Source organism: Lepidochelys kempii, chromosome 28 (genome assembly GCF_965140285.1).
Source record: "Lepidochelys kempii isolate rLepKem1 chromosome 28, rLepKem1.hap1, whole genome shotgun sequence".
Lineage (NCBI taxonomy): Eukaryota > Metazoa > Chordata > Testudines > Cheloniidae > Lepidochelys > Lepidochelys kempii.
In genome coordinates, this window is record NC_136407.1 from 1,732,365 (window position 1) to 1,752,325 (window position 19,961).

A 19,961-nucleotide genomic window follows, 5' to 3' on the forward strand; every position below is an offset into this window, starting at 1 on the left:
GCTAACCCCCGTACACCACCCACACCCACAAACCCTGTTCCCCACGTCACCGCTACCCCCGTACACCGCCCACACCCACAAACCCTGTTCCCCACACACACCTCAAGTCACCGCTACCCCCCGTACACCGCCCACACCCACAAACCCTGTTCCCCCCACACCCCCGCCAAGTCACCGCTACCCCCCGTACACCGCCCACACCCACAAACCCTGTTCCCCCCACACACACCCCAAGTCACCGCTACCCCCCGTACACCGCCCACACCCACAAACCCTGTTCCCCACACACACACCCCAAGTCACCGCTACCCCCCGAACACCGCCCACACCAACAAACCCTGTTCCCCACACACACACCCCAAGTCACCGCTACCCCCCGTACACCGCCCACACCCACAAACCCTGTTCCCCACACACGTCACCGCTACCCCAGTACATCCACGCACACCCACAACCCTGTTCTACACACACACCTCAAGTCACCGCTACCCCCAGTACACCACCCACACCCACAACCCTGTTCCACACACATAGTCACCGCTACCCCCAGTACACCCGCCCACACCCACAACCCGTTACACACACACATCCTCAGTACACTCAAAGCCTGAAATGGCAACACACACCCCCCACCCACACTCCAACTCACATCACCCCCCACTCCTAAAATTGGACCCCCGGCTCTCACCCCCCACCCCCACGCACTCAAACGCAGCTCCCACTCTGAGCCCCCGCAACACCTCAACGCACACCTCTCGGCTCTCACCCCCCAACTTCAACGCAACAGGCGAATGGTCAAAACCTGCCCATCCCAGTGGCTACGGGCACAACCCGACACAGACACACCTCATCTACACCCGCTCTCCAAAGTACACACCCCAACTCTCTCTCACACACACACACACCCTCAACCCATATACCTTCCTCCCCAGAGGATACAGCCCAACTCCCCCTCACACACACACCCCATTGTACCCAAACAACACAACTCTCACACCACTACAGTCTTGCCCAAACCCTCACACCTCAACGCTTGCCGCTCTCCCATGCAACCCCACAACTGTGCACGGCCTGCAAACGCTCCCGCCTTGGGACATGCCATGCTCCATGCAACACAACACAACACACGCCCCCTTGCCCAGACAAACCCACAAAGCCCAGCATCTCCACACCCACCTCTCCCCCATCCAACCCCACACCACCACACAACCCCACATGCCTCCCCCATCCAACCCCACAACACCACACAAACTTCCACACACCCCCACTCTCTTATCCAACCCCACACTACACAGTACACAAAGTCGTACACCTCCACACCCGCCTCTCTCCTATCCTACCCCACAACACAACAACACCACACATTCACACCTGCCTCTCTCCCATCCAAACCCACACTACACAAACTCCCCCATCCAATCCCACAACACCACACATGCCTCTCCCATCCAACCCCACAACACTACACACCTCCACGCACACCCCCACTCTCTTATCCAACCCCATATTACACAACACAAACTCCCACACCCACCTCTCCCCCATCCAACCCCACACAACACACAAAGTCGCACACTTCCACACCCGCCGCTCTCCCATCCTACCCCACACAACACACAAAGTCGCACACTTCCACACCCGCCTCTCTCCCATCCTACCCCACCCCACACAACACACAAAGTCGCACACTTCCACACCCGCCGCTCTCCCATCCTACCCCACACAACACACAAAGTCGCACACTTCCGCACCCGCCTCTCTCCCATCCTACCCCACCCCACACAACACACAAAGTCGCACACTTCCGCACCCGCCTCTCTCCCATCCTACCCCACACCCTCTTATCCAACCCCATATTACACAACAAACTCCCACACCCACCTCTCCCCCATCCAACCCCACACAACACACAAAGTCGCACACTTCCGCACCCGCCTCTCTCCCATCCTACCCCACCCCACACAACACACAAAGTCGCACACTTCCGCACCCGCCTCTCTCCCATCCTACCCCACCCCACACAACACACAAAGTCGCACACTTCTGCACCCGCCTCTCTCCCATCCTACCCCACACCCTCTTATCCAACCCCATATTACACAACTCCCACACCCACCTCTCCCCCATCCAACCCCACACAACACACAAAGTCGCACACTTCCACACCCGCCGCTCTCCCATCCTACCCCACACAACACACAAAGTCGCACACTTGCACACCCGCTTCTCTCCCACACTACCCCACACCCCCCTCTGTCCCGAACAGCCCCCCTCCCTGCCCCAACTCATACACACTCTCCCTGACAACCCAGCTCCTACACAACACACAAACCCACCTCTTCCCCTGTAGGCCGCCCCAAACTTTGCCCTGTGCAACACAACAACACGCAAGTGCATTGCCCGGCCCCTCACGCCCATGGAGAACCCCCCGCCCGGTGGCTGCTCACCCCCACACATGGCTCCTACCTGGGGGCCCCCAGCTCTCGTGCTGGGGCAGGTGTGGGGGAGTTGGGGATAGCTCAGAGTGGGGCAGAGAGGTATCCCGGAGGCGCCAGGTTGGGGGGGGCAAAGGGGGTCCCTACCTCTCTGTTTCCTTGGCATCGCGGTGCCTGGCATGGGGGGGGGGGCGCGTTGGGGGGAGACACACACGCTAATCCCGTAATCTGCCTTCCCAACAGCTGCCGGCTTAAAAGATTGGGAGCCCGGCAGAATTGTGGGTAGCGTAGTTTTGCCGGGGGGGGGGGGGTGGGCTGCAAGACACAGCCAAGCGGGGGGGGGGGGGAGCAAGGGCAGGCAGAGAGGTCCTGCCTCTAGGGGGCACAGAGAGGAAAGTGGGGGATCCTGGCATGGGAGAGGGGTTGCAACAGACGGGTTGGGAGTTTGCCCAGGACTGGGGGCGGGGAGGGCAACTTGAAGCGCAATTCCAGGGGCGCTTTTTGTTTTTCCCCCCTAGCTTGGGCTCAAACTTTTTGGAAACATTGAACCAGGGCAAGGCCCCGGGCATTCCCGCGGTGGCCAGCCCCGAGGGCCCATAATATACCAGAAACTGACTTGGAAGAGGAGTGAAACTGCTCCTTGCACAGACTTTGCCAACCCCAAAGACCCGGGAGGCAGGCACACCCAAAATCACGAGATTGGCTTCAAAAAAATCACGAGATTCTGTCAAAATAATAGACGGGGGGGGGGGTGTCTTTTTCTTTGCCAGCTGCAAGAAAAGAGCAAAGCAAAGGAAAGATCATGAATTTAAAGCTCAGTTCACCTTTGGAACTCCATGCCACATGATTACCCGACCAGCACACCATAGAAGTTGAGAAAAATTCTCATTCAGGACCCTAAAAATATTTATAATAATTTGCGTTCATTCACTTTGTCGATTATATTAATATATTACATATATACATAAAATTATCTTTGTAGATATTAGCTTTTATATTAAACAACAGGGAAAGATGTTCTATTTATTAAAAATAGCTACATAATATTAAATATACAATGATGCTAAACCCAGAGTTGAGAGTTCAATCCCTGAGCGGGCCATTTAGGTATCTGGGGCAAAAACTGGGGAATGGTCCTGGTTTGAGCAGGGGGTTGGACTGGATGATCTCCTGAGGGCCCTTCCAACCTAGATCTTTTATGTATTGTCTGTTATATTAAATACATATAAAGATGTATTGTCTTATATATAGATTACACAACTTTAGAATATAATAAATATTAGTTAATATTCTAGGTATTTAATTTTAAAATATTAAATGTACAAAAGGACAATATACATATATTTATCTTTATGTTAACTATAAATGGCAAGATGCATTTTCTTTACATATAAGCTATCAAATAGATTATACAACCATTATAGATTTATCTTGGCTAGTCTCTAAAGGTGCCACGAGTCCTCCTTTCCTTTTTGCGAATACAGACCAACACGGTAGCTACTCCGAAACCTGTCTTTATAATGTTAATTATATACATTAAATGTGTAAAGATCTGTTATACGCAATATACAACACAAGAGGTGCTATCTTTATGGACATTAGAGATAGTAAATATTTTGTTATATTATAAAGATGTATATTTCATCTTAAATATTAATTATATCCATTCGGTTTATAACTGCATAGAATATTAAATTATACAGATCGTATTTGTTAAATTAAATATATAGAAATATGTATTTTTACATATATTCTGTATCTATAATCGTAAAAACAACATCCAGCTATTTAATTAAAAATACGTATTATCTTCCCATGTATTAGATATCTATAATATTGAAGGTAATACACCATTAAACTAAAGTATAAAGATGTTTTATCTTTCTGTTAAATACACACATTAAATCAATCATAGAATACCAGGGTCGGAAGGGACCTCAGGAGGTCATCTAGTCCAACCCCCTGCTCGAAGCAGGACCAATTCCCAGTTAAATCATCCCAGCCAGGGCTTTGTCAAGCCTGACCTTAAAAACCTCTAAGGAAGGAGATTCCACCACCTCCCTAGGTAACGCATTCCAGTGTTTCACCACCCTCTTAGTGAAAAAGTTTTTCCTAATATCCAACCTAGACCTCCCCGACTGCAACTTGAGACCATTACTCCTCGTTCTGTCATCTGCTACCATTGAGAACAGTCTAGAGCCATCCTCTTTGGAACCCCCTTTCAGGTAGTTGAAAGCAGCTATCAAATCCCCCCTCATTCTTCTCTTCTGCAGGCTAAACACAACCATTAATTATAAAGCTGAATTGGCTTTACTTATGTTAAATATCAATACTCAATATAATACACAATCATCTTAAAGATGTATTATCCTTACATCTATTACATATCATAGAAACATAGATTATCAGAGTTGGAAGGGACCTCAGGAGGTATCTAGTCCAACCCCCTGCTCAAAGCAGGACCAATCCCCCAATTTTTGCCCCAGATCCCTAAATGGTGCCCTCAACAATTGAACTCACAACCCTGGGTTTAGCAGGCCAATGCTCAAACCACTGAGCTCTCTATAATAGAGAGGCTGAGGGAAGTGGGATTGTTTAGTCTGCGGAAGAGAAGAATGAGGGGGGATTTGATAGCTGCTTTCAACTATCTGAGAGGTGGTTCCAAAGAGGATGGCTCTAGACTGTTCTCAGTGGTAGCAGATGACAGAACAAGGAGTAATGGTCTCAAGTTACAGTGGGGGAGGTGTAGGTTGGATATTAGGGGGAGGGATAGCTCAGTGGTTTGAGCATTGGCCTGCTAAACCCAGGGTTGTGAGTTCAATCCTTGAGGGGGCCATTTGGGATCTGGGGCAAAAATTGGGGATTGGTCCTGCTTTGAGCAGGGGGTTGGACTAGATACCTCCTGAGGTCCCTTCCAACCCTGATCTTCTATGATTCTATGATTAGGAAAAACTTTTTCACTAGGAGGGTGGTGAGACATTGGAATGCGTTACCTAGGGAGGTGGTGGAATCTCCTCCCTTAGATATTTTTAAGGTCAGGCTTGTCAAAGCCCTGGCTGGGATGATTTAATTGGGGATCGGTCCTGCTTTGAGCAGGAGGTTGGACTAGATGACCTTCAGGGGTCCCTTCCAACCCTGATAGTCTATTATTCTAATATTAAATGCAATATACAACAACCGATTATTATCTTAATTATAAACATATAGTCTTTACATCAAATTATATACATGGTATTAAATATACTAATATGTATTATCTGTTAATATATATATATATATATATATATTATTAGTTCCATGTACATGTGAAAATATACAGCTTACAGTAATGTATATCAAGTTATCTTTATATTAAAATATTATACATACGAAATGCACGAGGGAAAGATTTCCTTTTACACCACATCGGCTACGTAATTACCGACATCACATTAAACGGGCCTCCCCCTGAACGTAACGTAAAAGAAACGACCCGCAAATCACCGATCTTGCCGTGAAAAGGTGCAGTTTTGCCCAAACGGCGTGGTTTGGGCTGGAAAATTCATGAAAGGGCCTTCAACCAGCTCCGCCGACAGGCGGTTCCATTCCGACAGCCAGTCGCCCCTCGCGGTTACGAATCGGTCCCTCCTTCCCGACCTCCGGCCTGGCTCTTCCGTGCTCCGCGAGACTCAAGAGCAGGTTGATCCCCGGGGTTTTCTGCCTGCCAAGGGCTGTAGACACAGGACCCCACAGGTCGCTGCGATTCCAGATGCCAAACAGCTCACAAGCCGGAAGGCATTTTTACCCAGCCCTCCGCCTCCTCTCTGTACCCTCTCCAGCATCGCCACTGATGATTTAAACGGCACACGCCTCAACTGGAGGCTGTCTTCTGGCATCAGGCTCACCGATACCAGGGTAAATCGTCTCGTTTTATGCCATGGAGTTGAGCTGATAACCAGTGGAACTCCTTGTTACAGGACACTGAAGCAGCCACGGGATTGCTATAGCCAGGGATACCATTTCTATATCTGGTGCGGATTCCCCACCGTGTGATGATGTCTGAGCCCAAGACAGTGGCATGGAGAATTATGAGAAGGGTTGTTAACCCGCGGGACTCCCTGCCACATGATGGTTGGTGAGGCAACCACTTGGGATGCTTACATAGATCATGAGAACCTTGGATTGACTTTCAATCCAATTAATTAGAGCCAGGACCAAATAATGAGAGGTGGGGATGGGACAGAAATAGCGGGGATTGGGCAGTGACAGGATACGGGGCTAGGTGGGCTCATAGTCTGATCCAGGATGGCAGGGAAGGGCCGGGATATTGAGCCCCGCATGGTCCATTTCTGCCACACAGTGATTTAATTCCCTTCCCAGCCCCCCGCCCCTCCACAGACTCCTCCAGAAGGCGTCGTTAACCAGCGGAACTCCTCACCACATGGCTGCATCATGCCGTACACAAGTAGCAATTCCTTTTCTCCCAGTTGGCTCCCTGGAAATAAGCAGCTCCACACTGGAATCAGTCGGGCACATCCCCAGGTGGTGTAATTAAGGGGGGGGATCAGGACACACTGCTCTAACCACTAGCCCCCACTCCCCTCCCAGAGCCAGGGAAAGAACCCAGGAGTCCTGGCTCCCAGCCTGCCCTGCTCTAACCCACCAGGCAGAGAACCCAGGAGTCCTGGCTCCCAGCGCCCCCCCGCTCCCCTCCCAGAGAACAAGGAGAGAACCCAGGAGTCCTGGCTCCCAGGCCCCCTGCTCTAACCCCCCGAAACCCCAAAGGGCTCATTCTGATCCTGACCCCACAACTCCACCCGAAGGTCTGAACCCCAGCTCCCCCCAAAATCCATCTCCCCCCCTCCCGCCACAGCACAGGGAAGTCCTGGTTGTAACACATCCAGTCATCCAAAATATTCTATTTATTTTTGACAAGGAAACAGCGGCTGGGCCGGGCTCTCCTGTAGGGATCAGGGTGACCCCATTTCTGGGGGCACCCCTGCTTGGAGGGCATCAGTGTCGGGGTGCCCACTTTTCTCCCACAAGTGCAAGATGTGTGGGCAACTCTGCCCCCCCCCAGCCTGGCACCTTCCCCACCCCAAAACCGACTGGCCACTGGGGGAACATAAAGCAGCTATGGCTGGTTAAAGCTCAGATCTATCCCCGGGGCAGGGGAGAGGGGAGCCTCGTAACTCACATTTCGCTCCATGGGGCTGCCTCAAAACAGACATTTACCCCCTCCTTGGGGGAGCCTCGAAACACACATTCCACCTCCTCGGGCAGTTCCCCCCTCCTCCAGGGTAGACATTTCTCTCCTCCTACACGGCAGCTCCCTCCGCTTCCTCCAGAGCGGCCTCGAAACACACATTTCCCCCCATCCTCAGGGGAGCCTTGAAACAGACATTCCCCCCTCCTCCGACAGGGGCACGTTAAGGCATTTCCACAGCAGAAGAGGTCCCAGAGGTAGCGTGTTAGGCTGGGCGTATTGGAGGAAGGGAAAGCACCCCACTATTCGCCCCCCCCCTTTCCCAGACGCTTCAGGGAGGGGGCAGAAATGTGTGCTGGGAAGTGGGAGGGGCCAGTTTGGGGTCACAGTGTCCCAGGCAGAGCTGTGTCGGGGCTCAGAAGCCCAAGGGGTTGGGGGAGACCACACCCCCGTTCTCCACCACGGCCCGGGAGATGCCCCGCAGCTGCCGGAAGGTGTGCCGGGCGCTGTCCGTGCTGAGCGGGCTCAGGGTGGCCATGAGACGCTCGTAGGCCTGGAGTGAGACAGGAGGGGAGGGGTGAGAGACAGGCAAAGGCATCCCCGCGCCCCCCAAATCCTACCCATCCCCTCACCAGCACCTAGCAGGAGGGAGGGGGAAAGAGATGCATGGATGGGGATGGAGGGAAGGGGAGGATAGAGAAAGGGATGACGGCATGGAAGAAGGGGGGGGCGGAGGTGTGGATGGAGGAATTGAGGAAAGACAGATGGAAGAAGGGGGGACAGAGGTGTGGAGGGATGGAGGTCAGGAGCGGGGACAATTGGAGGAATGGAGGTCAGAGGTGTGGAGGGATGGAAGAAGGGGGGAAAAAGGTGTGGAGGGAGGAACGGAGGGATGGAAGAAGAGGGACAGAGGTGTGGAGGAATGGAGGGAAGAAGGGGGGACAGAGGTGTGGAGGGATGGAGAACGGAGATGGATGGAAGAGGGGGGGACGAAGGGAGAGATGGAAAAAGGGGGACGGAGGTGTGAATATAGAGACGGAGGAATGAAGGGACGGAGGTGTGGCGGGAGGGAAGAAGGGGGGACGGAGATGTGGATCGAGAGACGGAGGAATGAAGGGACGGAGGTGTGGAGGGAGGGAAGAAAGGGGGACGGAGGTGTGGAGGGAAGAAGGGGGGACGACTGGATGGATGGAGGACGGAGGTGTGGAGGGGAGGGGGGAAAACTGGATGGAAGAAGGGGGGGACGGACGGACGGGCGGGCTGCCGGAGGGAGAACCGGGAGGGCTGGATCCAGCAGACACCCTGCGGCCCGAGGGGGCTCCGGAGCCGCCCCCCACTCACCTCGTCACACCAGGTCTCACACAGCAGCTTTTCGTGCTGGGCAGTGGGGTGGGCCTGGGCCAGGGAGCGCGACGCCCTGGGGGGGGGGGGAATGAGCCATTAGAACCGGGGGCTCCCCAAAAAATTTGGGACTAAGAACCCCCTTAGAAACACAAAGAAAGGCCCCCGACCTGCTCCCGCAGAGGCCCCCAGCCCAAGGGGTGAACCACTCCCCCCACAGGCCCCCTTGGGACGGAGGGGGGGACACCCCAGACCAGCCCCCCCACCCCCACTCATTAGCCCCCCGACACCCCTACCTCCCACAAACCCCCCTCCCCAGCTCCCTCCACGCTCCTGTTCCCCCAGCCAGCCCCCCCACACCTCCTCCCCCACTTCTCCAACCCATCCCGTGCCCCCCGCCCCGGGCATCACCGGGACAGCAGGACCACCATGGCGTAGAGGTCGATCGCCCCATCCGCGACCCGCTTCAGCACGAACTGCTCATCTGGGGGGGGGGAATGACAGGGGGGGGAGTCAGTGCAGAGCCAGCCCCTGCTCCCCCAAAACAACCCCTCTTCCCCCGGTGCACCGATCCCCACCCCTCACTGCCCTGGGGGACCCCCCAAACCTTCCCACTCCCCTCACTGTCCTGGGGGATCCCCAGCTTTTCCCACCTCCCAGCCATGGGGACCCCTCAAACCCTCACTGGCCTGGGGGGCCCCCCAGCCTTTGCCATCTCCCAGCCATGGGGGTCCCCCAACCCCTCACTGCCCGGGGATCCCCCAAACCTTCCCAACCCCCCCAACCCGTCACTGCCTTGGGGGGCCCCCAAACCTTCCCAACCCCCCCAACCCGTCACTGCCTTGGGGGGGGCCCCCTTCCCCAGGTGCACCGATCCCCCCCAAACCTTCCTTCTCCCAGCCCCTCACTGCCCTGGGGGGTCCCCAACCTTTCCCACCCACAACACAGTGGGACCTCCAAACCTAACCTTCCCGCCCCCCAACCTTCCCACACACGCTGAAGCCCTACAGATGGGGGGGGGGGAGAAAGAGAGGCAGCGAGCCGGGACCCCCTCCCCCAGCCAGCCCTATATCGCCCCCTCCCCCACCCGGGGTCCCCCAAATAAACTCACCCACGATTTTCTTGCCATATTTGAGCAGCAGCTTCTCCACCGTGGCCCCAAAGAGATCGACCCCACGCACCAGCTAGGGGGGGAAGGAACGGGGTTGGGGGGGGCAGGATTAGCGGGTGGGGGCAGACCTACATCTGCAAATATCCCCCGACCCAAGATCCACCCACCACCCCATAATAGGGGGCCTAACGGGGTCAGTGCGAGTTGGGGGAGTTGGAAGGGAGGGGCGGGCGGGCGTCATTGCAAGGGGGGAGGGGATTTGAGGCAGGGTCTCCCCCCCCACCCCCCCCCAATTCCCCAGACTCACCTGCTCGGCGCTGGGGTCCAGGTCAGGGTGCACCACGTCCCTCAGGGTAAGCCCGGATCCCCACCCGGCTTTCCTGGGGGAGGGGGGGGAAGACAGACGGCACGTGACCGACCCCTCCCCCATACAAGAGGGCAGCCCTCCCAGCCCCACCTCCAAGGACCAAAACCTCCCATCCAGGGAGCCCCCCCCACCCCTGGGGAGAGTGAATCCCTCCATAGACCCCCCCCCACCCCCACAAGCTTGAGCCTCCCCCCATAGACCGCCCCCCGGCCCTCCCCCCACACCGGTACCTGCGCAAGCGGAGGGCGGCCTCCCGGGCCAGCAGCCCCATGTTCCCTATGGGGCTTTTCAGGGCTCGCTGCAGCCCCCGCAGCTGGTTCCCGGCGTTCTGGGGAGGGGGAGGGTCAGTGACCTGGGGGGGGCACAGACACCCCCCCAGAGAGGAACCAGCCCCCCCACCCCATTCCAGGTTCTCCTTCCCCCCCCAGCAACCCCCTACCCTGAGGTCTCCTGTCTGCCCCCCCACACACCCACAAGACACCCCCCCACGGATCATCTCCCGTCCTTTCCCCCCTGAAGGTACAGCCCCCACCTCCCCTGCAAAGATCCCCACCCCACACCACGGCCCCCATATCCCCTCCCCCACACGGCCCCCCCATGAGCTCCACCCCCAAAATCCCCTGCCCCCCACAGCCCCCCCTTTGATAGCCTCAAGTTGCCCCTCCCAGTCCCCCCATGCCCCCCATTTCAGGCCCCTCCCCGCCCCCCCCCCACCCCACCTGGAAGCCGTTCAGGGCCACGAAGAGCCGCAGGATGTCGTTGGTTCCCTCGAAGATCCGGAAGATCCGGAGATCCCGCATCACCCGCTCCACGCCCGCGTCCTGGGGGTAGGGTGGGGGGCCACGTTAGCCGGGGGGGGGGGGTCCTGGCACCGGGGGTTCGGGGGGAATATCCCAGCACCAATGGGGGGGGCGGGGAGGTCGGGCAGGGGTTGGGGGGGCAGATCCTGGTGCCGGGGGGGGGGGGATTCCCGGCACCAAGAGGGGGTATCCCGGCCTGAGGGGGGTGGGGAGAAGTCGGGCAGGGGTTGGGGAGGTTAGAGGGGATATCCCGGCACCAGGGGGGCAGGGGTTGGGGGGGGAATCTTGGCACCAGGGGGGCGGGGAGAGGTCGGACGGAGGTTGGGGAGGATCCCAGCAATGGTGCGGGGGGGCAGGTATCTCCACTCACCTTCATGAACCCCGTGCCCCCCATAATCTGGATACACTCGTCCGTCACCGTCCAGGCGGCTTCCTACGAAAACCAACCCACAGCCTCACAGTCAGGTAACCGCCCCACGGCGCCCCCTGCCGGGGGAAGATGGGCTACCCGGGAACCCATGCCCCCCAGCCCCACCCTAGCACCCCTCCCCCATTCCCCACCCCACGGAGCCTCACCGAGCCAAAGATTTTGCTGATGGCTGCCTCGGTCTGGAAATCGGCCGCTCCTTGATCCATGTTAGCACTGATCATGTACGCCATGGACTGCACGGAGGAAGAGAGAGAGCAACGCAGCTGAGATGCGGCCACCTCTGGGGCGGGGCGGCTGGTGACCCAGGGACCCCTCGCCTGGAGCTGAGATGGGGTCACCTCTGGGGCGGGGCGGTCTCACCTCAGTGACATACTGCAGCATGGCCATACGCGCCAACTTCTCCTGGATGGCTCCAAAATTGTGGATTTTGTCCCCAAACTGGGTGCGATTGGCTGCATGCTCCACCTGTGGGAGAGGGAGAGAGAGAACCCAACCAGCAGGGTGCAAAATTCCCACAATGCAATGGGGTGGCGGGCGGATTTCCCACAAGGCAGCAGGATCACGCAGTGCATGTGTGTGTGAGTGAGTGAGAGAATTCCCACAAGGCAGAGGGGTCACCCTGGATTGGGAGTGGGTCACCAGGGGAAGACTGGGGGTCACCAGGGGAAGACTGGGGGTCACCAGGGGAAGACTGGGGGTCACCAGGGGAAGGATGCTGTGGGGGTCGGGGGGGGGGGGGGACACACTCACGGCCTTGCCGATGACGCCCCGCATGGTCCCGGCCAGCGCGGCAGCCATGCCGAACCGCCCGTTGTTGAGGATGTTCATGGCCACCTTGAACCCGACGTTCTCTGCCGGAACCTGCACGCCCTCGAAGTGCACCTCGGCCGTGTTCGACGCCTTGATCCCCATCTTCTTCTCGGGGGGGCCGCTGCAATGGGGGAGGGCGGGGCGTTAGTGGGGGGAGGGGGGGCTCCGACGCCCGAAAATACAGCCCCCCCGAACGTACACCTCAAAATAAAGACACCTGCCAACTCCCCCAATATAGACACGGCCAACTTCCCTCGAAACCTATGTCCTCAAATACGGCCCAATGCCCCCCAAACCTATGCCCTGAAATACAGCGCCCCCCCAACACCCTCTAAAATGTACACCCCAGAACACCCCCCAAATATACCCCACCCCTGAAATACACACCAGCGCAAATGCCTCGGAAACATACACCCCAGTGCAAACACCCCAAATGTACACCTAAGAACGCACCCCTGCCATATACACCACCTCTGAAATACACCCCACCACAAAAGCCATGCTATGCCCGGACACTCCAAAACCCAGGGGCCTACCCTCCAAAATATGCCCCCCAACAAATACCACCATTCCCACAGATGCTCCCTAGCTGTGCCTGCTGCTTCTACCCCCTGATCCGCTCCCCCTGCTGGACTGAGTTTGGGGAATACTCACTGGGTGACCCCCCCAAACGCTCGCTCCACGATGAAGGCCGTGATCTTCTCTTTCACCTCGCCCGTTGCCTCGTCCTTCATGGGGGTCTTGGCGAAGACGGTGAAGAGGTCAGCCAGCCCCCCGTTACTGTGTGGGGCAGAGATGTGGGGAGTCAGAAATGCGGGGTATGCCTGGGAAGGGGGGAGGCCAGCCCTGCCAGCCAAGGGACAGCGCCCCACCAAGGCTGGTATTGACTGCCAGGGGAGAGCGCCCCCGCTGAGTCCCCAACCCCGCGCCCCACAGCACCCCCTAGGGCTGGGGAGCACCTGATCCAGATCTTGCCCCCATCCAGGGTGTAGTAGGAGCCACATGGGCTGGGCCAGGCTGTGGTGCGAATGGAGGCGGCATCCGAGCCACTGGACGGCTCCGTCAGACAGAAAGCAGCAATGGTCTCTCCTGGGGAGGTGAGGTGGGGGGCGAGGTTACACGCTGGGGGGGCAAAGCCCTTATGGAGCCCCTCCCATGCATTAGGCCACTCTCCCTTTTGTTAGGCCCAACCTGCCCACGCTCCCCAAATCCTCCTCTAGCTTGCTCCCATACCCCCCGCTACCGCCACCCCTCCTCCCTGCCTCGCCAATCCTCCCGTACCCCCCCGCTACCGCCACCCCTCCTCCCTGCCTCGCCAATCCTCCCGTACCGCCCCGCTACCGCCACCCCTCCTCCCTGCCTCGCCAATCCTCCCGTACCGTCCCGCTACCGCCACCCCTCCTCCCTGCCTCGCCAATCCTCCCGTACCGCCCCGCTACCGCCACCCCCTCCTCCCTGCCTCGCCAATCCTCCCGTACCGCCCCGCTACCGCCACCCCTCCTCCCTGCCTCGCCAATCCTCCCGTACCGCCCCGCTACCGCCACCCCTCCTCCCTGCCTCGCCAATCCTCCCGTACCGCCCCGCTACCGCCACCCCTCCTCCCTGCCTCGCCAATCCTCCCGTACCGCCCCGCTACCGCCACCCCTCCTCCCTGCCTCGCCAATCCTCCCGTACCCCCCCGCTACCGCCACCCCTCCTCCCTGCCTCGCCAATCCTCCCGTACCCCCCCGCTACCGCCACCCCTCCTCCCTGCCTCGCCAATCCTCCCGTACTCCCCCGCTACCGCCACCCCTCCTCCCTGCCTCGCCAATCCTCCCGTACCCCCCCGCTATCCCAACTCCTCCTCCCTGCCTCGCCAATCCTCCCGTACCCCCCGCTATCCCAACTCCTCCTCCCTGCCTCGCCAATCCTCCCGTACCCCCCGCTATCCCAACTCCTCCTCCCTGCCTCGCCAATCCTCCCGTACCCCCCGCTATCCCAACTCCTCCTCCCTGCCTCGCCAATCCTCCCGTACCCCCCCGCTACCGCCACCCCTCCTCCTTGCCTCGCCAATCCTCCCGTACCCCCCCGCTACCGCCACCCCTCCTCCCTGCCTCGCCAATCCTCCCGTACCCCCCCGCTACCGCCACCCCTCCTCCCTGCCTCGCCAATCCTCCCGTACCCCCCCCCGCTACCGCCACCCCTCCTCCCTGCCTCGCCAATCCTCCCGTACCCCCCCGCTACCGCCACCCCTCCTCCCTGCCTCGCCAATCCTCCCGTACCACCCCGCTACCGCCACCCCTCCTCCCTGCCTTGCCAATCCTCCCGTACCGCCCCGCTACCGCCACCCCTCCTCCCTGCCTCGCCAATCCTCCCATACCCACCGCTATCCCAACTCCTCCTCCCTGCCTCGCCAATCCTCCCGTACCCCCCCGCTACCGCCACCCCTCCTCCCTGCCTCGCCAATCCTCCCGTACCCCCCACTATCCCAACTCCTCCTCCCTGCCTCGCCAATCCTCCCGTACCCCCCCGCTACCCGCCACCCCTCCTCCCTGCCTCGCCAATCCTCCCGTACCCCCCGCTACCGCCACCCCTCCTCCCTGCCTCGCCAATCCTCCCGTACCCCCCGCTATCCCAACTCCTCCTCCCTGCCTCGCCAATCCTCCCGTACCCCCCGCTACCCGCCACCCCTCCTCCTTGCCTCGCCAATCCTCCCGTACCCCCCCGCTACCGCCACCCCTCCTCCCTGCCTCGCCAATCCTCCCGTACCCCCCCGCTACCGCCACCCCTCCTCCCTGCCTCGCCAATCCTCCCGTACCCCCCCGCTACCGCCACCCCTCCTCCCTGCCTCGCCAATCCTCCCGTACCACCCCGCTACCGCCACCCCTCCTCCCTGCCTTGCCAATCCTCCCGTACCGCCCCGCTACCGCCACCCCTCCTCCCTGCCTCGCCAATCCTCCCATACCCACCGCTATCCCAACTCCTCCTCCCTGCCTCGCCAATCCTCCCGTACCCCCCCGCTACCGCCACCCCTCGTCCCTGCCTCGCCAATCCTCCCGTACCCCCCACTATCCCAACTCCTCCTCCCTGCCTCGCCAATCCTCCCGTACCCCCCCCGCTACCCGCCACCCCTCGTCCCTGCCTCGCCAATCCTCCCGTACCCCCCGCTACCGCCACCCCTCCTCCCTGCCTCGCCAATCCTCCCGTACCCCCCCGCTATCCCCGCCCACCCTTCCCAGCCCCCACACCTCTGTCTTTTCCCCGCCCCACACCCCTATCACTCCCCCTTAAACCCCCCTCAGCGCCCCTCACCTGTGGCCAGCTGTGGCAGGTATTTCTGCTTCTGCTGGGGCGTCCCATAGAGCAGCAACCCCTTGAAGCCGATAGACTGATGGGCCCCCAGCGTGATCCCGACGCCCAGGTCATGCAGCCCCACAATCTCCACCAGCCGGGCATACTGTGGGGAGAGGGGTGAGCGCAGGGCTGGCCAGCCGCCCCCTTGGGGGAGGCACGGACCTTCCCCACTAAGGGGCTCCGGCTGGGTCAGGGGAATGGGGGGGGGCGTGTCTCACCTGGGTGTTGCTCAGCCCCAGCCCCCCCAGCTCGGGGGGGATCTGCAGCCCAAAGGCCCCCAGCTCCTTCAACCCCTGCATGGTCCGGTCCTCCACCCGCTCCAGCGAGTCGTTTGCCACCGGGTTGTTCACCTCCTGGGGCGGGAGGGGAGGAGAGAGGGGGAGTCCAAGGGAGGGATCCTCATCCAGGCTGCTGCCCACCCACCTGCACCCCCCCACACACAGTGCCCTCCAGACTCAGCCCTGCCTGCTCTCACACCAGCCTTTCAGCCTGCCCCCACAAACGCAGCCCTGCCCCACCCCACTGCTTTTCTGCCAACCTTCCAGCTCAGCTCCCTGCAAACTCAGCCCCTTCCCCTCACTCATGTTTTCCCCCAGCCCCCCCAAACACAACACAAGCTCCTCCCCATGTCTCCCCCAGCCCAGCCCCCAACTCAACCCCTTCCCCATATTCCAGGTCTTCCATTTCAGCCCCCACAAACTCAACCCCAGCCACCCCCCAAACACCAGCCACCCCCCAAACTCATCCCCCCTTCACCTGGAAGAAACGGCTAACGGGTCCAATGAGCTCCTTCAGGAACTGGGCCTGCTCCTCGGTCAGCACTGAAGGAGGGAGCAGGTTGGGGAGTCAGGCAGTGAGTGATGGGGGGGACCTATGGAATTGGGGGGGTTGCCAGCTCCCTGCCCCCAACTTCCCTCTCTTCCCCCTTGGAGTCACCCCCCAAGCCAATGGGGCAGCCCCTGCAGCCCCGCTTCCTCCCAGCCCCCCAGGACTTCCCCCCCAGTTCCCCTTTACCTGTGGGGTAGGGGAACACCTGCTCCGTGCTCATCCGACCCTGGAACATCCCCACAGCGAAAGACTTTGACTCCTGAGGTGGGGGGACAGAGTGAGGGCAGGGGCAATCAGGGTCTTGTCCCTCCCCTTTGGGACCCCCCAAATCCCCCTTGAACCAGGGGAAAAGTGGAGGGCCAACCCTCCCATGCACCAGCAAGCCCTGCCAATTGCTCTCCAACCAGAGAGGCCCCCTCGCCCCCACATCAGACCCCGGCGATACTCCCTCTAACTTGGGAGGGGGGTTGGGAACCAAGCCCCCCCACACACAATCCCCCTCGAATGGGGGTGGGGAATGAGGTCAAAGGAGAGAGCAGATCCACAACCCCCACCCCCCCTTACCACCCTGGGATCCTGAGGGTTAATAACGGGGTTTTGCGGTGCAACAGACATACCTCCAGGATGGACTTGGCCTTGGAGACGGTCTGGGAAGCCGTCCCTGCTCCAGCCTTATCCAGCACAGCCTGTGAGTGAGACAGCGAGTGTCAGTGAGAGGCTGTGGGTCGGGAGTGAGGGGCACCGGCAGGGCTGGGGGGCAGGGCTGGGCTAGCAGGGGGCTGCGGGTCGGGAGCGAGGGGCACCGGCAGGGCTGGGGGGCAGGGCTGGGCTAGCAGGGGGCTGCGAGTCAGGAGCGAGGGGCACGGGCAGGGCTGGGGGGCAGGGCTGGGCTAGCAGGGGGCTGCGAGTCAGGAGCGAGGGGCACGGGCAGGGCTGGGGGGCAGGGCTGGGCTAGCAGGGGGCTGCGAGTCAGGAGCGAGGGGCACCGGCAGGGCTGGGGGGCAGGGCTGGGCTAGCAGGGGGCTGCGAGTCAGGAGCGAGGGGCACCGGCAGGGCTGGGGGGCAGGGCTGGGCTAAAGGGGCTGCGGGTCGGGAGTGAGGGGCACCGGCAGAGGTGTAGGGGGGCAGGGCTGGGCTGGCAGGGGGCTGTGGGTTGGGAGTGAGGGGCACCGGCAGAGCTGGGGGGGGCAGGGGGCTGTGGGTCGGGAGTGAGGGGCACCGGCAGAGCTGGGGGGGGCAGGGGGCTGCGGGTCGGGAGTGAGGGGCACCGGCAGAGCTGGGGGGGGCAGGGGGCTGCGGGTCGGGAGTGAGGGGCACCGGCAGAGCTGGGGGGGGGCAGGGGGCTGCGGGTCGGGAGTGAGGGGCACCGGCAGAGCTGTGGGTGGGGGGGCAGGGCTGGGCTGGCAGGGGGCTGCGGGTCGGGAGTGAGGGGCACCAGCCGAGCTGGGGGGGACCCCAGGGCTGGGATACCTTCCGTACCCCTTCTCCAGTATTGTTCTCCAGGGGACCAGGCCAGATGTTTATGCCTCCCTTGGACAGTCCCCCCCGCCCCCCGCCTCCGGCCCCAGCTGTCACTTCTCCTCGAAATACTTGTGTCCCGTGACTCATCCCAGAACAACAAAACCTTTCGCCCAGATTCACTGGCACAGACCAGATTCCAGGTAAGGGGCAGGGTTTAAACCGGAATGCGGCCACCTCTGGGGCAGGGCGGCCAGTGATCCGGGGCCCCCTCGCCCGGCGCCGAGATGCGGCCACCTCTGGGGCGGGGTGGCCGGTTAACAGCCTCCCCGAGATTTCGGGGCAGGACAGGAGAGATTGATGGTGACGGTGGGGACCCCCACGGGCTTACCTCGGCAGCATGGGTGCTGTACAGACAGGGGTTCAGGGGGGTGGGGTACATCATGGCCAGGGCCCCCCCGGAGCTAGGAAGAGACAGGAACAGGTCAGCAGTGGGGCCCTATAGGGACAGAGGAAGGGAGGAGCAACCCCTTCCCCCGCAGCTCCCCCATTTCTGACCTCCCCTATGGAGTCACCCCCCCCCCAGCTAATCCAGGTCACCTCCTCCTCTCCCCTCCCCCACTCTCACAAAACACCCCCCAATTCCCCTTCCCCACCCACCTCCTACTCCTGCCCCTCTGCAGCTCCCCCAGCTCCCCCCGCCCCAGTTCCCTCCCCCACCCTTACAATGCCCCCCAATACCCCAGGTCTCTCTCCCTCCCCCCTCACCCGCGGGGGGGCTGGCGCAGGAGTCGCAGGCAGAGCCCGGGGGCTGCTCTCGCTCCCTGCATGGCGACGGGCCGTCTGGCCGCCCCTCCCCGCAAGGTCACCGGGGCCCCGGCGGAGTGGGGGGCGGGGCCTGCCTGGGGAGGGGAATCCTGGGAAACGCCATTCGGGTGGGGGGGAGTGATGTAATCAGGGACACGTCACCACCACCCCCCCCCGATTCCCCCTACAGTCTATTTCCCCCACTGCTCGCAGTCCCCCCACCCACCCAGGGTGTTCCCCCCTACAGTCTATTCCCCCCCGGCTCACAGCCCCCCCCCACCCCGCTCACAGTCCCCACCCAGGGATCCCCCCCAGTCTATTCCCCCCCCCACCGTTCACAGCATCCCCACACACAGGGATCCCCCCCAGTCTATTCCCCCCCCCGCCCCGCTCACAGTCCCCCCCCAGGGATCCCCCCTACAGTCTATTCCCCCCCTGGCTCACAGCCCCCCCCACCCAGGGATCCCCTCCAGTCTATTCCCCTCCCCGCCCCGCTCACAGTCCCCCCCCAGGGATCCCCCCTACAGTCTATTCCCTCCCCGGCTCACAGCCCCCCTCCCAGGGATCCCCTCTCTAGAGTCTATTCCCCCCCCCCCCCCGGGGCTCTCACGCCCAGCTCACTCATAACCACCCCCCCCTCCAGCCTTCCTTGTCTTGCATGCAAATTTTATGTAAATGCAAATTAGCGCCCTGGGCATGTGATAGGCCAATGGTAGCAGGGCAGTTTGGGGGTCCCCCTGTGGGGTTTGTTTGGGGGGAGAACCTGGCTACTCCCCCTCCCCCGCATTTCACTGCCCATTGATCTCCATGAGCCAGGGGCCAGGCTGCCCTTAGCCAAAATGGCCGCCCCCTCCCACTGCTCTCAGCGGGCCTGAAGCCAAGCTGCCCTCCCCTAAAATGGCCACCTCCTTCCATTACCCAATGGGGCTGAAGCCAGGCTGCCCTCACCTAAAATGGCCACCTTCTCCCATTGCTTTCTTTAGGCCTGAAGGCAGGCTGCTCTCAGGGTACTATATCACCATGGTAACTGAGCCCCCTCATCCCAGCCCCACTGGG

General features: G+C 60.5%; 1 protein-coding gene across 2 annotated transcripts; it reads right to left on the reverse strand.

The window, feature by feature from the left end:
* Nucleotides 1-7,318: 7,318 nt before the first annotated feature.
* Nucleotides 7,319-18,994, reverse strand: ACADVL (acyl-CoA dehydrogenase very long chain). 2 transcript variants are annotated; one of them, XM_078851007.1, is made up of 20 exons: nucleotides 18,867-18,994; nucleotides 18,490-18,562; nucleotides 17,258-17,326; nucleotides 16,827-16,899; nucleotides 16,569-16,633; nucleotides 16,031-16,165; nucleotides 15,771-15,915; nucleotides 13,439-13,568; nucleotides 13,134-13,259; nucleotides 12,420-12,600; nucleotides 12,030-12,134; nucleotides 11,816-11,902; nucleotides 11,610-11,672; nucleotides 11,159-11,260; nucleotides 10,670-10,767; nucleotides 10,380-10,452; nucleotides 10,073-10,145; nucleotides 9,373-9,445; nucleotides 8,962-9,037; nucleotides 7,319-8,173 (listed from the first exon to the last, which is right to left on the reverse strand). In XM_078851007.1, exons 1-20 carry the CDS (start codon nucleotides 18,926-18,928, stop codon nucleotides 8,036-8,038), a joined length of 1,947 nt encoding a protein of 648 aa, XP_078707133.1. In that variant the 5' UTR covers nucleotides 18,929-18,994; the 3' UTR covers nucleotides 7,319-8,035. The 2 variants fall into 2 exon arrangements, with proteins under 2 accessions (XP_078707133.1, XP_078707134.1); XM_078851008.1 differs by lacking the exons at nucleotides 18,490-18,562; nucleotides 18,867-18,994 and adding an exon at nucleotides 18,120-18,140.
* Between the last annotated feature and the right edge of the window lie 967 nt (nucleotides 18,995-19,961).

Excerpts from the sequence above, each read along its gene's own strand:
- ACADVL (XM_078851007.1), bottom strand. The coding sequence starts at position 18,928 with ATGCAGGGAGCGAGAGCAGCCCCCGGGCTCTGCCTGCGACTCCTGCGC. Across the intron at positions 15,916-16,030 it reads TGGGGCTGAGCAACACCCAG|TATGCCCGGCTGGTGGAGAT; the intron begins GTGAGACACGCC and ends CTCTCCCCACAG. Across the intron at positions 13,260-13,438 it reads GGGGGCAAGATCTGGATCAG|TAACGGGGGGCTGGCTGACC; the intron begins GTGCTCCCCAGC and ends TGCCCCACACAG.